This window comes from Apis laboriosa, unplaced genomic scaffold, assembly GCF_014066325.1.
Source record: "Apis laboriosa isolate Shangri-la unplaced genomic scaffold, ASM1406632v1 scaffold64_cov150, whole genome shotgun sequence".
Lineage (NCBI taxonomy): Eukaryota > Metazoa > Arthropoda > Insecta > Hymenoptera > Apidae > Apis > Apis laboriosa.
The window spans coordinates 3,307,002-3,321,673 of record NW_025224011.1 but is presented as its reverse complement, the minus strand read 5'-3'; the positions used below and the strand labels follow the sequence as shown (position 1 = coordinate 3,321,673).

Sequence of the window (14,672 nt, the reverse complement as noted above, 5' to 3'; positions counted from 1 at the left end):
CTGTAGGACCCGAGTGGACGGTTTCGCGCGAGTTTCGATTCTCGAGTGCGATCGGAGCGGGATCGTGATCCCGCGACGAATCGGTGGACGTTCGCAGTGACGGTGGGTTTCAGTGACAGGACTCGTCGATGCTCGACTGTTTTCCGCGTGATGCGCGCGCCAAACGACAGTGATCGACCGTGCCCGCGTCTCGATTGAAATCTCGTCCAAATACACGCAGATATCGGTGACGTACAGTGAACTCGGCAAATGTGCGAACGATCGTGTCACGAGAGTGATGGTTCACGGATCTTTTGCCTTACCTACGAATTGGAAAGATGATTTTTCGTTTCGTCGATCGTGATCCGACGGGATCCGACGTGTACGTGTCAACAACAGTGGTATCCTCGGTAGCCGGTAATTAATTGAAACGAGTTACGTTATCGACGTTGCGCAACTGTGTGCTTCGAGTGATCGACACCGACCAGCGGACAATTTCGCGCCGCCGTCCGCCGTCCCATTACCATCGAGTCGGCGATTTTTTTTTTTTTTCTCCGCTCGTTATGTCGTCGAAAGTGCGACGATAATTGGATCGATGGTAAATTTAAATTCCGTTTGAAAGGAAGGGTGGCGGAGGAGGCGTAACAATATCATCGATACCGGACGGTGTTAATCGTCGATATAATATATACGGGCGCGGGAAGAGGCAGAGAAGTGTCCGTTATCAGTGGTACGTTGCCGCAACGGGAACAGCTGTCGCAGCTGCATCGTTGTCCCGACGCCCAGCACCGGGATCGAGAATCGAAAGCTCGACGCCGGCAGCTGGCCGAGCCGCCAGTGACAGACAACGATGACGTAGCGTCGGCAGAGGCAAAGGGCGTCACGGTCTGCACGGTGTACGCGCTGGACAGGACCGCCTCGGCGGGGCTGGGGGTGGTTGGGGGTGTTGTCGGTGTCGCTGGCGGTGGTGGAGCGGCAGGCGGAGGAGGAGGAGGAGGAGGAGGAGGAGGAGGAGGTGGAGGTGGAGGTGGTGGAAGTGGCGGTGGTAGCGGGACAAGCATCGGGGGTGAAGTGCAGGGGGTGGTCGCCGGGATTTGTGGACCAGCGAGCGCGTCCCTTGCGGCGACGGATTACGTGACGGCGGCATGCTATCCCCCGGGACCTCAGCTCACCCTGACCGCCTCTCACCCTCAGCCCCACGTCGTTGATCCCGCGATGACGCCCACCTCGGCGCCGGTACCGACCCCGACCACGGCGTCGGGACCCAACAACCCGGTCGCCATGAGCCAACTGGGAACCGTCTATGCCACCAAGAGGCGACGCCGGAACGGAAAAAGGTTGGTAGTGTATGTATATATGTATATATATGTATATATATATGTATATTAAAAATATATATGTATATATATATATACATGTATATTTTGTGCCCTTTCGTTGCGCCGATTAAATACCCATGAATATCGGTACGCGTGGTGTACTCTGTATGGTATGAAATGCCGGTTACGCGGATGTTGGCTTCCTGACTGGTCAGATTGGAGAATAGCGTGATACTTGGAGTGGCGAAGCTTCTATTGGAATTTATCAAATTTTTTTTCCCTTTTTTAACCAGAGTCGTTTATTTGGATAAGTTTGCGCGATAAGTCGAGGGATATTAGGATAGGGGAGTATGCATGGCCAATGCTTTTACGTTAGCTTTTACGCGGAATGTTATGGTATAGCGATTTGGCGGATAATCGACGTTTCTTTGTATATATATATATATATATATATATATATATATATATATTGATAAAGTGCACTTGCACGAAACGTCTGTTTTATTTTATACATTATGGAAATGGTATTGTTGGGCCAATTCGTCGAATGAAAAGAAGCGGGGAAAAAGAAAAAAAAAAAAAGAAGGAAAGGAAAGAAAAAAATGGATGGGATAAAAATTGAGAGAGTTTCGACAAATTTTGTCGTAAGCGACGGATTAAAAACCACGAAAATCACAAATAACCATCGTTACGTTAATTATATCCGTTTCAGTAATTCAATTTATATCAAATTTATCTTGCCGTTTCTCTCGACAATACCAATTATCCACGACTTACGCAATACGTAAGAAAGGAAAAAAAAAAAAAAATAGCAATTGTCTGTAAACCGTGAAAAAAGGAGGGACATCGAGGACATATATCATACTCGTTTCTATTCTCGTCACTTCGTTTCTAATTTGATTGTGCGTGTTCATATTTCTTGAATTATTTAAACGACTTTACGCTTTTACCAGTGACGTATACTTTTATCGATGCGTATAATCTGAAAGAAATCTGAAATATGACGTACACAGAGAAGGGTTGATTTTCCTCTGTACGTTCGCGGATAATAGTTTGGAAAATCGAATGTAAAGATATCAAACGATCAAAACTCCATTTATCAAAACCCGACGGAGGAAAAACAGCAATTCGTAGTAATAATGGATATAATGGAGTAAACTCGATATAATAAAAGTCCTTCGAATTGTGAATCGCAAAAATAATTCACTGACTATTTTAATTTATTTTAAAATAAATTTTAAAATAAATAAAATAATTTGATTTCAATGAAAATTGTTATCGCGTACGTAGAGTAAGAATGGATTATACGTAGATTTTCTTGAGCGCGCGAAATTAATCTTCAAAATTTTATTATTATTTTTCACGTTTATACAATTTCGATTGGAAACAACCTAAAACTTGAATATTATTCGTTCAATATTCCTTTTATATTTTATATCGTTACGAAATCAAACGAAAATAATATTAAAATTTCAAGGATTGATTTTATCCCTCGAGATAATATTCCAACTTCCATAAGAAGTGTATCTATGTTCCATATAAAACAGAATTAACACAATACTACGAATAACTTCTACGACTGACTGTATTTCATTTTTTTTTTTTTTTTTGAATTACATTGCGCGTCAGTTTATCGTGTTACGTGTTTGTTTTCATTTGGTGCAAACCGTTCGATATAATTGGAGCGATCGGTTTAGATAATAAGAGCTCTATTAGTGTCCGCTTAATAGGGTATTGATGAAAATTTTCGTTCCGATAAATGGAGTCCAGATAAAAGCGGGAGCCCCCGCTGTAATTTGTTAACCGTTCAAGAGAACGATAGGCCACGAAGTATCGTGACATGGTACATGTACAATTCATGTGTCTAAAGCCGGTGCTAATGGGATTGAAGAAGGGTGTTTGCACGTGAAGCGCGACCAATGGTGAAGTTAACGTTCGCCAGTCGTTTCAAAGACATACATTTCATCGGATTCCGAGGCTGGAGTAGCTTATAGCCGATGTTTTTCACATAACCAACGATCGATTATGCGCTAACTCGCCGCTTGGTTGTGTATATAGATCGTAAATTACAGAGCTCGACCGAGATTCGTCATTATTGCATCATCAGCGAAGAAAACGTTAATAGGGAGAATTTTTCGTATCGAACGCCTTTCCCACTTTTTAATCGCTTCGCATTTAATCGTTGCTCGCTCCCTCTCGTTTTGTTGTCTCATATTCATCGAGGGTGGATTCGATTATTTCTTTTCGGACAATTTGTAATTCTTTTTTTTTCTTTTCTTTTCTGATTCAGCGGATTGAGTGATTCATCGATGAATCAAAGTTGATTTGAGATAAAATAACGACGTCACGTGTTCGTTATTAAACGCTCGAAAGTATTAAGACAATTTCTATCGTATCATCGCGATTTTTCTTTTTTTCTTTAAAGTCCTAGTATATATTTTTTGTCAAATTGGACCAACCATTTTCATTACTTTTTCTACGCGCGTAATTTCGCTTTTCTCGCGAATTATCCAATCCTCTCCAAATCTCGGTTAATATTAAATCTCGAATTCATCCAGTAACTTTCAACCCAACACTTCTTCAAAGTTCAAACGTCGAGAAGCCAATTTATTCAATCCAATTACCTAGTCTTTACCGAGAGAAAGTCGTATAATATATCCACGGATCCTTTAAAAAATTAAAAATCGTTGAAGAAAGCTGGCTGCTCGATCAATTTTTTCGCGAGCCAGCCGAGCGGGAGGGAGGTGAGTTATCGGAGGGAATGAATATCCGTGGTCACGATTCGCGCGATTATAATTCCCGCGACTTTTAATTTTCGCGACGCTGCGATACACGGAAATGCACGCGAGTAACGCGCGAATACACGCGTCGTCGTCGTCGTCGCCGCCGCCGCCGCCGCCGTCCGAGCGCGACACTCGCGCTCGCGCAGCTATCAGACGCGCATAAATATAGCGCGCGCGACACACGATACATATACGTGCACGTGTGTAATGTTCGATACATCAAGAGAAAGATAGACCGGGGATAACCGGTGCTAAGCTGACAGAGACGGAGTGCGCCACTGATTGCGAGTAAGGGGAAGCCCTCTGGCCATGGAATATCCGACTGAACTTTACTCGAATCGTTTGCATACGTTTGCCCGTAATTAGTTGAGATATAGCCGAATCGGTTTAATCCTCCTCCTCCCCCTCCCCTCTTTTTCATCGCGCGCCGGGTCGACAATTTTTCGTCGGATCGGCGAAATTGAAATTTCTGTTTCGAATTCTCGGATCGCTCGCAATGATCGATAATAATAATTTACTATGCGAAGAAATAAATCTCCTAGTGAATATATATATATATATATATAATTTTATAAAAGATTGAAGCGTCGATTGAATTATAAAATCGAGAGGAGTAAATTTTAAAGATGAGAGATATAGGATCGCGAGAGGGTTGATCTTATTGGAAAGGTTCAATTTAATTGGACTTAATTGAGGTTTAATTATCTGCGTTTCATTTTAATTTTTTTTTCTTTTCTTTCTTTCTTTCTCTCTCTTTTTTTTTTTTTTTTCATTTTGCTCGGGAAGCGTTTGATAAATTTTTCCAGATGATATCGCATCTCGGGAGGAAAGTTATCGGGTCGAGTTTTACAATTATAATTACGATTATTTATCGATAGATCAGCATGAATATTCATGGTTGTATAACGTCCATAAAAGAGAAGAAAAAGGGAAAAAAAGAAAGGAAAAAAAAAAAAAAAAAAAGAACCCCGTGACATAATCGACCGATAGGATAATTTAAGCCAACAGTGCCGCTTTACCGTAATGACTCATGCCCCTCTCCCCTCCCCCTCCCCTTCCCCCTCCCGAATGTATTTTACATTTGTCGATATTTGTATTTTACCGTATTACGTGAATATTCCCCCTCCCCCTCCCCTCCCCCCCTCTCCGGCTGAGATATCGTCGACCGCCAGGATGAAATATACCTCACGTTCCCGCGAAAGAACTCGCGGAATGACATTATTTCCTGGATTGCTCATTTGAATAAAACTTAGATTATCGGGGGAGGATAAAAACCTTCGACATGCCACTCACAAGTAGTCGAAGCTTTCACGTATAAACCAAACCGTGGCGGTTTATTTCGTAAAGCGCAATTTAATTGCACGAAACTCTCCCTCCTTCCTCCCCCTCCATTTGCTCGAAGCCGTTTTCTTTCGAGTAGAAGAATAGAAGGGGGGTGGAGGAGAAGGTGGAGGAGGGAGGGGGAGGTGATCCTCTCGATCGCCCTCGATGTCTCGAACGATGTTTTGGAACCGAGCGACCGTTCTGGCGATCGTTCACGATTTAAGCTCGAGTTTCTTGACTCGTAGAGAGATCAAGGAGATCACGGGTGAACAGCGTAATGGAGTTTTAAACGGTGTTTCGAGACGTACGAGTCGACGATCCTCTTCTTCTCGCCCCTCCCCCCTCCTCCTCCTCCTCCCTCCCCACGCTAGCTTCCCTTTGATACGATAAAGAAGAAGGAGGAAAAGAACGAGATCGACTATCCGGCAGAGAGAGTGGGCCCCTAGGGCGTTCTGTCTGCATCATTCTCCGCTTCTTCCTCGGCTTCTTGGACTCCTACGAAGGATTCGAGGAGTCCTTCCCTCGGGCTCCGTTTGGTCCTAGGCGAGCGTAGGTTTTTAAGGACGCGGCATTTCTTACGGTGTGTTGCGTCTTCCTCGGCTACGAGACGGATCGTAACAGATCGATCGAAACATCGGATAAAACATGGAAATTTTGTAATTCGATTCTGTTAAATTTTTCGTCGAACAATACTCGATTATTTTTCCCAATTTCCCTGATTGTTCGTACGATACTTTTTATTTTATTCGTTATACATTTTTATATTTCTCGTGGCTATCGCTTTATCCAGCGAGAGTGGTGGAATTGCTTTATGATAATACGCATCACGGGAGTTAATAAGCTCCCTGTTTTTCTCCAACCCTTCGAAACTGATTAATAATTCATTTCTAACAAATGATAGCTCTTTATTACACTCGTTCCGTGAACGGGTCGATACGCGGATTTTCCTGGAGTGGAAAAACATTGGCTCCGTACGTAACGTAAACTTCCTGCGAAACCTTAGAATCATTTCACGCACACTTGCCGCATCGAGATCGCGATTGACATCCCGACTATTGACTTCGTTACTCGAGAAAGGGGAACACCGCGTTTCCGCGAAAATCGCGGAAAAGCGTCGTCCCCTTCCCTCCCCTCCTCCTCCTCTGTTAAACGTTGGATCGCTAACGATCCACGAAGGGAGGCGATGGATGGGGCGAGCCGAGAGAATTTCCCCAAAATTCCCGAGAGTTCGGGGAAGAAGGTGGACCGCGCGATCCACGGTGCTGCTCACCGTGCCCTAATGACAGCAGCTTCTATAATTTGGAGTTTTTGAGCGAACGGCCAAATTACCGGCGAACGAAGGGATTACTGTTATTACATGCGGCCGCGGACTCAGTCGAAACCTGATTATACTTTAGTCAGTCAGTCTCTCTCCGGTCTTCTTCTGCCCGTTCGACTGTCAGAGCTTCGCTGTCGAGAAGGGGGGGGGCCGATCTCTTTTCAAACGATCCTACGCACACCACCGAATGATTCGCCTCCTCCGTTTCGTCGCGCCCTCTCTGCCAACTCTTTTCCCTCTCGCTCGAAACATTTGAATCTCTCGTAAATGGATTTCGAAGCGTTCTTCCATCTTCGATCCAAGACTTGTTTCTTTTTTTTTTTTTTTTTTTTTTTTTACAGATGAATTTGTATCCTTCCGAGTCGACTCGAAAAAATTTTCGAAAACTCTCGAATCTTTGGAGGGAAGATTTCAGATTCTTTCCAATTGTCAAATATCTTTGCAAACGAAGGAAGAATTTTAATCTCGAAATTGTAATTATTCAAGGAATAAGAGTTGTTCGAGTTACTTCAATTTGAAACGATACTTCCGTTCGAGCAGATTTCTCTGTCTTTTAATTACATCGGGTGAAAAGATGGTTAACAGGATAGGCAGATTCGGAAATCGAGACAAAAGCAAAGAACGGTGTACGAAGAGATCGATGATTTCTTGATGGACAGCAGCCGTCGTGTCGGGTTTCGGCTGATTCGTTCTTAAGCAATTGCCGCGTATCCTTACGATCTTCTAATGTTCGTTTATAGCCTTGTAACGAACCTGCTTCTCAGCTGGTCAAACGTCCCGAGACAGGCTCTAACTAACCACGAGAACGTGTGCACGCGCGCGAGTAAAATATAACGATTCTCCAAAATTCTTTTCTCTCTCGATTCAAAATATTCGAGTCAGTTTGTCGAGGTATTATACCTCATGACATTTCACTCGATTCTCTTATGATTGATTCAAAACTCATGCCTCTTTAATCAACCGAAGATTAATACAGTTCCTCGAATAAAATTCCTCAAAACCTTGCCCAAAATCTTCGAAAAGAATCAACATTCTTTTCAATTTTCTCAATTCCGATTAAAAATTCGTGTCAATCCTCACGTAGGTATTACCACACCTCGTTCTTGGAATTATATTTCCTCCCCTAATTTTGGAGCCGAGTAACTTCTCCGCCGAGCTCAGCCGGGGAAACGGTTTAGATATCGGGTAGGATCGGGACAAGATTTAATTCCTCCGGCAGAAGGAGGATATCGTTTACCTACTTTCTACGTCGCAGCGAAGCACACAGTGTAATTTAATAGACTCCCCTCGCGTTAGTCGGCGCCGTGATGCGTTTCGCTCGTGCGAGAGATATGTATAGGCCGAGCCGCGACAACACCATTATTGCTGGAACACTCATAACTCCCGTAACCAGCCACACCCAGCAGATTTAACACCTCGTATCCAATTATAACGATGCCCCGTGTCACGCGTATAATTGGTGCCCCATTACATATTGCCGGGTCGCTTCCGACCCTGCCCTCCTCCGCACTCGACCCCCTCTCCGATCTTCAGAGCTACCTCTACGATTTTCCTAATTTTTCTCAGCCAAATTCTCGTCGCAATTTGAAGAGTATAGGAAATCTGATGACGGATGAGTTTGTTTCGTAAATCTTAATCGTTGTTGAATGATAATCTGAGAAATCTTTTATTAAGAAGCAAAATAATCGAAAGAATATTTGGATTTTCTCTTCGTCGCGACGAACATGAGTTTGCAGCAATAATAGGATACGAATTCTTCGTAATACGTCCGCTTGGAAGAAGAAAAAAAAAGTTCAAAGTCACGAGGGAATTCTTTCGGAGTAGATTCGGAACGTTGATGATGGTTTCCCGGCTTTTTTATACACTTGAGAAATCGCAAAGTTTCATGGAAGCGAAGTGCTCCCGGTTCGGGATCACAGCGATGAAGGAGAGATAATTGCTCATTAACTCTCTTTAAACGTCGTATCAACCGTACTTTATCTCGGCCGCGATATTTTACCAACGAAACAAGAGAGTGGCTTATTCAAAAAGAAGAACCTTCGAAAGAGAACTCCCCCCCTCCCCCGATCAAGATACCATTTTCCACTAATCATCCCGAGTTAACTTCGCATCCTCGCTCTCCGCTAATTTCGTTCCAACCGAATATACTACGTCTGTATATCCCCTCCCCCTCGCCCTTCTTCGATCGTCTGCTGTGAATAACGTCAGAAACAAAGTTTCCACGAGGGGCTATTCCGCGAAAAGGGCGGAGGCGGGCGGCGAAGAGGCGAAACGAGGCGATTAAACAATCGGCGGGACGCGCCGCGGTGCGTCCTCCACCCGCGATCGGGGCTGCTGGCCCCGAAGGGGACCCCGGTGAATGGGCCGCACAGCAAGGAATATCCCGTCCTCGCGGTTACAGCACCGTGAATAGAGCCGTAACGAAGTGAAACGTGCAGGTGAATTTATGCCGCAGGAACGGACTCTCCGTCGGCCGTCCGTTTGAAAAGGCGGAGGACTCGTGGCGGAGGGAGGGGGAGGGGGAGGGGAAAATTAATCGAGGCCCGAACGATCCCTTGAAAAATCGATCGGTTAAACACGCGTCGTTAACACGCGTGTTTGAATTCGAAGATTATATGGTCGAATTTAAATCTGTCCCACGCATCACGAGAGAATTCGTCCAATTGTTCTCCGAGAGGTGTGAATAGAATTCCTTGCTATCACGTTAATAATAATCTCCGCTTCGTCAAAAATTGTTTAATTTTGCGAATGTCTTATTTGCGAGAAGATAAATTTTCACGGAGAAACGATCGACGAAGAGAGAGAGAGAGAGAGAGAGAGAGAGAGAGAGAGAGAAACGCGCGAAATACGCGCGGAAAGATTTCGTGGCGAAACAAGCGGCCCTGGCCAACGAACGATGCACCGAATCCGGCTTCGGGCCTGGCCTCGGCCCGAGCTGGCCCCGGTACGCCGCTGTGTGTTTAACTATTCAATAATTCATCCCGCCATTCATCACCAGCCAAGTGTAAAATTTATCTTATTTTTATGTATTGGCCCCCTCCAGCTCGCCACCATGTATCAACTTCTTATTAGCCACGATTTGTTTGGCGCGCGCGGCATCCTCCGTCCTCCACGCTTCTCCGCTGGCCGATTTTTCGCCCCGTGCCCGATAATAACGATCCAGCCAACGTTACGTACCGTTTGATCGATCATCCGTTCGAATTCCTCTCCTCGTTGTCGGCCGTTGGTTGATCGTCGGATCGCAACATTTCTCTCACGCTTGTGGAACTGGAATTCGTAATTCGCAATTCTATAATTTCGATATTTCGAGAGGAGGAGGAGGAAGGGGGAAAAATTGAAGTAAATTTTAAATGTTAAAAGTAAGAAGAAATTTCTTACTTTGAAATTTTGAAGAACGGTGTGGAGTGAATCGATCGATCAGTGATACGAGAAAGAGAGGAGGGGAGGGGGAGGGGAGGGAAGAGAAAAGAGAATTACGAACAACTCGTTAACGAAACGCGCGAAACCAATTCGCGATAGAAGTACATATATTATCCTGATGGATTTTGCTTCGAATTTTCAACGTAAAAAAGTCTGGCCGTCTGAATTTCTTAATGGTCGTACACCATTTGGGTCGACAAATAAGGGAACGACTGGTTTCGAGTAACTGTTCATCAATCATTGAACTAAATGCGCATAAATTGCGTTAGAATGTTGTTCTTCCAAACGACCATCCTCTCTCTTCGCTGATCTATGAAATCTTGCCAACAAGACCGTGGAAGAAAAACACTTTTTAAACGAATGCACGCCTCCTCTCCCTACCGGGCTATTAATTCATTCCCGTATCTGCTTTCTTGAACCAACCGATATTTATATCGTTCTCAGTGCAACCACGCGCGATACTCGCGCAAATCACAATAAGAGAATAAAAGAAAGCTTGGACATTCCTCGTAATTTCTCTCCCCTTATTAACACCAACGTGTGTTCCATTACACGAGTAATTAAATATAAAGCTTGAAGTGTCTTCATTTTTCTTCTTCTGCAAAAAAAAAAAAAAAACATACACATTCGTTTTGAATCGAATCAACACAGCGTGGAAAATAGAAATTAATTATTTTTATTCCGTTATCTCATTTGTCCGAGACACTGTCTCGTCTCGTGATTTCGTTTGTTTAAATATAAAAACAAATTCTAAATTTTTTTATTAATCATCTTTCTTTTTAATTTACCAAATCTAATTTTCCTCCCCTCCCTTCCTCTTACGCAAATAGAAGACGCGTTTCATTATCAATGCCATACGAATACGAAATGAAAAACGGTAAGCGAGTAAGTAAAGTAGAAAGAGAAGCAGCAACCAGTTTGGTCCACGTACCGGTTCAGATCCGATCAATCGAGAGTGTTTTCGAGGTGGAGATGGTGCACGCACGCGCGTATCTGTTTTAAAAACGTCCTTCTCCGAAGCGGCCCACGTGTAATTACGATCATCAAGCCCTCTATCCGCGCGGTGAGAAAAACGGATGCTTGAAAAACCAAATGACAGCCTCTGGTGACGTAATGACAATGAGATGGGCCGCCTCCTGGCACCGGAAGTACCTACGCTACGCGAGGACCAAGCATCACCGGTCGCTGTCATGCGCTATGTCGTTTCTCTTCTCTCTTTTTTTATTTTATTTTATTTTATTTCTCTTCTATCTTTCCTCTCCCTCTCTCTCTCTCTCTCTCTCTCTCCTCTTTTCAGTGCGTAACGAATAAATGACTAAATTGGCGAGGAACGAGGCTAATTATCGAGCTCGAAGGAAGAAAACAAGTATCGGCCGGTTTGCGTACGCGTCCAACCAATTTTGGACGTTGTTGGACTAGCGTGATTACTGGTTTTCGGGATGAGAGACGTCCGACGATTTCCTTCGAGCTGACAGGAGGAAACGTTTTAGGGGTGGATGGAGCCGGATGTGCAGTGTTTAGGGACACATGGTGTGGCCATAGTCTCGATTTTGAGAAATGTACTACTGTTCGAATCTAAAGCTATTTTAAATATCATTCAAATATTTATTCGTTTACTCTTTTTTCGAATTCGAATTTAAACAAGTTCGATCTTTGCAAGTCGAAAGCAATTATATCGTTCCGTGTTACCTTCTTCCTTTCGAGATAGATAGAAAATTCTTCTTCAAATTCTTCTTCTTTCGAATTTGACTTATATCCAATTCTTAAAATTCGAATAATAACGATAAATAGTGTAATAGATCCTCCTCTTTTATCGGAGAATCTACAATATTCACGTAGCAAATACAAAACCTATGCAATAACATTTAATCTGCAAACCCGTAATATCGTTCCTCTTGTGTCGTTATATCTGTTTTTAATTCCGGCACAGGAATGATGGTTTAATTAAAAAAGAAAGAAAACAGGGAGGGAGAGTGGAGAGCGAGAGAGAGCGCATGTACCGTTTCGAGGAAGCAGAGGGAGGATGTAATTTGGTGGAATACGCGAAATAATTATCGAAACAGCGCGATACGAGAGCCGGTGTTCCGCTATTTCGTGTAATTAGTTTGTCGACGGTATCATTAGTTCGAGTATCGTTGTCGGACCCTTCCTTCGTTGGACCCCCATTCGATTCCGCGCATTGTGCCTCGCTTGTGCGCATCCTGACCTCTTTCCCGCTACCAAGGTGTGGCTGTGTTTTTCAACCACGTTGCAACCATCCCGTTGCCGAGTAATTGACACGGGTGTTTGATTCTTTCCTTTCGAACGAGATGGAATCCCAAACCTGATCTCTCCGAAATAATAATCGAGCACGAAACGGAAGAAATCCTCGTCCTCGTATATACGATTTTTCACACTTTCGTATAAGAGTGTAGAAGAGTGAAATTTTTTTCTTTAAATTTTCGAGTAAACGAATTTTCTTCCTATCGTAAACGTGACTTTTCAAAACTATTATGTCGTCCTCGTACATACGATTTTCCACATTTTCGTATAAGAGTGTAGAAGAGTGAAATTTTTTTCTCTAAATTTTCGAGTAAACGAATTTTCTTCCTATCGTAAACGTGACTTTTTAAAACTATTATGTCATCCTAATACATACGATTTTCCACATTTTCCCATAAACAGTGTAGAAGAGTGAAATTTTTTTCTTTAAATTTTCGAGTAAACGACTTTTCTTTCTATCGTAAACGTGACTTTTCAAAACTATTACGTCGTCCTCGTATATATGATTTTCCACATTTTCGTATAAGAGTGTAAAAGAGTGAAATTTTTTTCTCTAAATTTTCGAGTAAACGAATTTTCTTTCTATCGTAAACGTGACTTTCCAAAACTTTATGTCGTAGGATAGAAAGAAAAATAGGAGCTAAGGGGAGAGAAGAAAGGAAGAAGTTTGCGCGGATTTTTTCTCTCGGATCGGCGGGCGAAGCGGTCGGGCCAGGACCGAGTCGGTCATCGCTGCACCCCCCTTCATTTCGAGCTATCCGCTCGTTTCGATAGAATTTGCATTCGAGGAACGCGAAATTGGGCGGTGCAAAGATAGAAGCTAATGCTCGCGGGGCGGGCCACCTTGGCTTGTAAACACAGGGTAGCGGATGCCTTCCTGGCTTCATCATCCTCGCCCCGTTGCGCACCGCGTTCCACTTTCCGCCAATTTTTGAATTGCGGGATCGCGAAATTGCGAGCATCCCTCCGCGAGTTTCGAGCTTTCTATTATCAAACCACCGGTTTCCCCGTACTTCCGACCGATACACGCCTCGCGCGTGTATTATCGAACACTTTCCTCTCTCCCCCCCCCCTCTCCCTTTGAGAAACAAGTTTATAACCCGAATTTCGCTCGTTCTCTTGCGAAAAGAGAGTCGAAAAAGATACGAGTCTTCTCCTCTCATTTTCTCGTTGCAAAACAATTACAATCTTTCCTCTCGGTGCAATCTTCCTTCAATTCGCAATTGTAAAATTTATTTCTTCGATTGGAAAAAAATTAATCTCGGTATAAGAAAGAAATATAGGAAAATTGTTTTTCTTAAGAGGGATCTATATTGGTTTCGTTCGATAAAATTTCGTATCCGAGGAGGATAGTAGGATCGCGTGACGTTGGATGGTACCGATCGCGGAGGAATTAAATGTTAAGATCGAAATGACAGTGTATTAAAACGTTTTACGATAAACATTCGGTCGCCGAAGGGAAGATGGAATCCGATGCACGGCAGGAATTAATTAATGAAAAGCGACGCGCTACAGATTGGCGTGAAATTGGCGGTTGGACGGGGCCGAATACGCGGTAAATACCAATATTCTGTCGCGGCCGGAATTTCGAATAAATATCGGCGCGTCGATCAACGTGTCATTTCTATGCTAATGGCGGCGATACAAACGGTGGCCACTTTGGTATTGGCTGCTTAAAGGCCGATTTGCACGTACTTGAACGGCGGCCGACCGGTGCCATTTTCTGATTACGGTGTCGCGTGATAAACGAATAACAATCGGATTGCTTATTGTTATATCGAGGGGAGAGGAAAAAAAAAAAAAAAAGGAAAAAGAAATGATCGATCTTTTGAATCTTTCTTCGATCGATCTTCGAGATCGTGACAAGGAAAACAACATGGAAAATATTATCAAAATGGCGATTGTTTTTTGCGATTACTATCGAACGTAGACGAAATTTATTTAATGATAGTACGTTCGTTTTGTGGCAGGGTAATCGAATCGACGGATTTTCGATGGAAAAACGTTAATTTGTATTTTACAATTTGAGACAAAAAATTTTGTCTCGTTACGATGTTAAGTAAGAAAGATGTTTTTTCTTTCTTGATGAAAATCTCGTTTACTTCCAGTTACAATTTTCATATCAATATTTCGTATTAACGTTCATGATATCTGGCTTAATCTTTGCTTTCTTCCAAAATAATACTAAATATTACATATTTCTGAAATTATCAAAATCGACGAATCGAACTTTGCCTTAACTCTCTACTTTACCTTAACTCTTCTTTT

The 14,672-nt window shown here is 43.2% G+C and overlaps 1 protein-coding gene across 1 annotated transcript in view; it reads left to right on the top strand.

Moving 5' to 3' along the window:
* The first annotated feature begins 1,097 nt into the window (after nucleotides 1-1,097).
* The window catches only part of LOC122718508 (aryl hydrocarbon receptor protein 1), a 143,213-nt gene continuing 129,638 nt past the window's right edge, over nucleotides 1,098-14,672 (top strand). Inside the window, exon 1 of the mRNA XM_043943596.1 lies at nucleotides 1,098-1,316. Within this exon, the coding sequence (XP_043799531.1) occupies nucleotides 1,195-1,316 (122 nt within the window). The 5' untranslated portion in view covers nucleotides 1,098-1,194. The remainder of the gene's footprint in view (nucleotides 1,317-14,672) is intronic.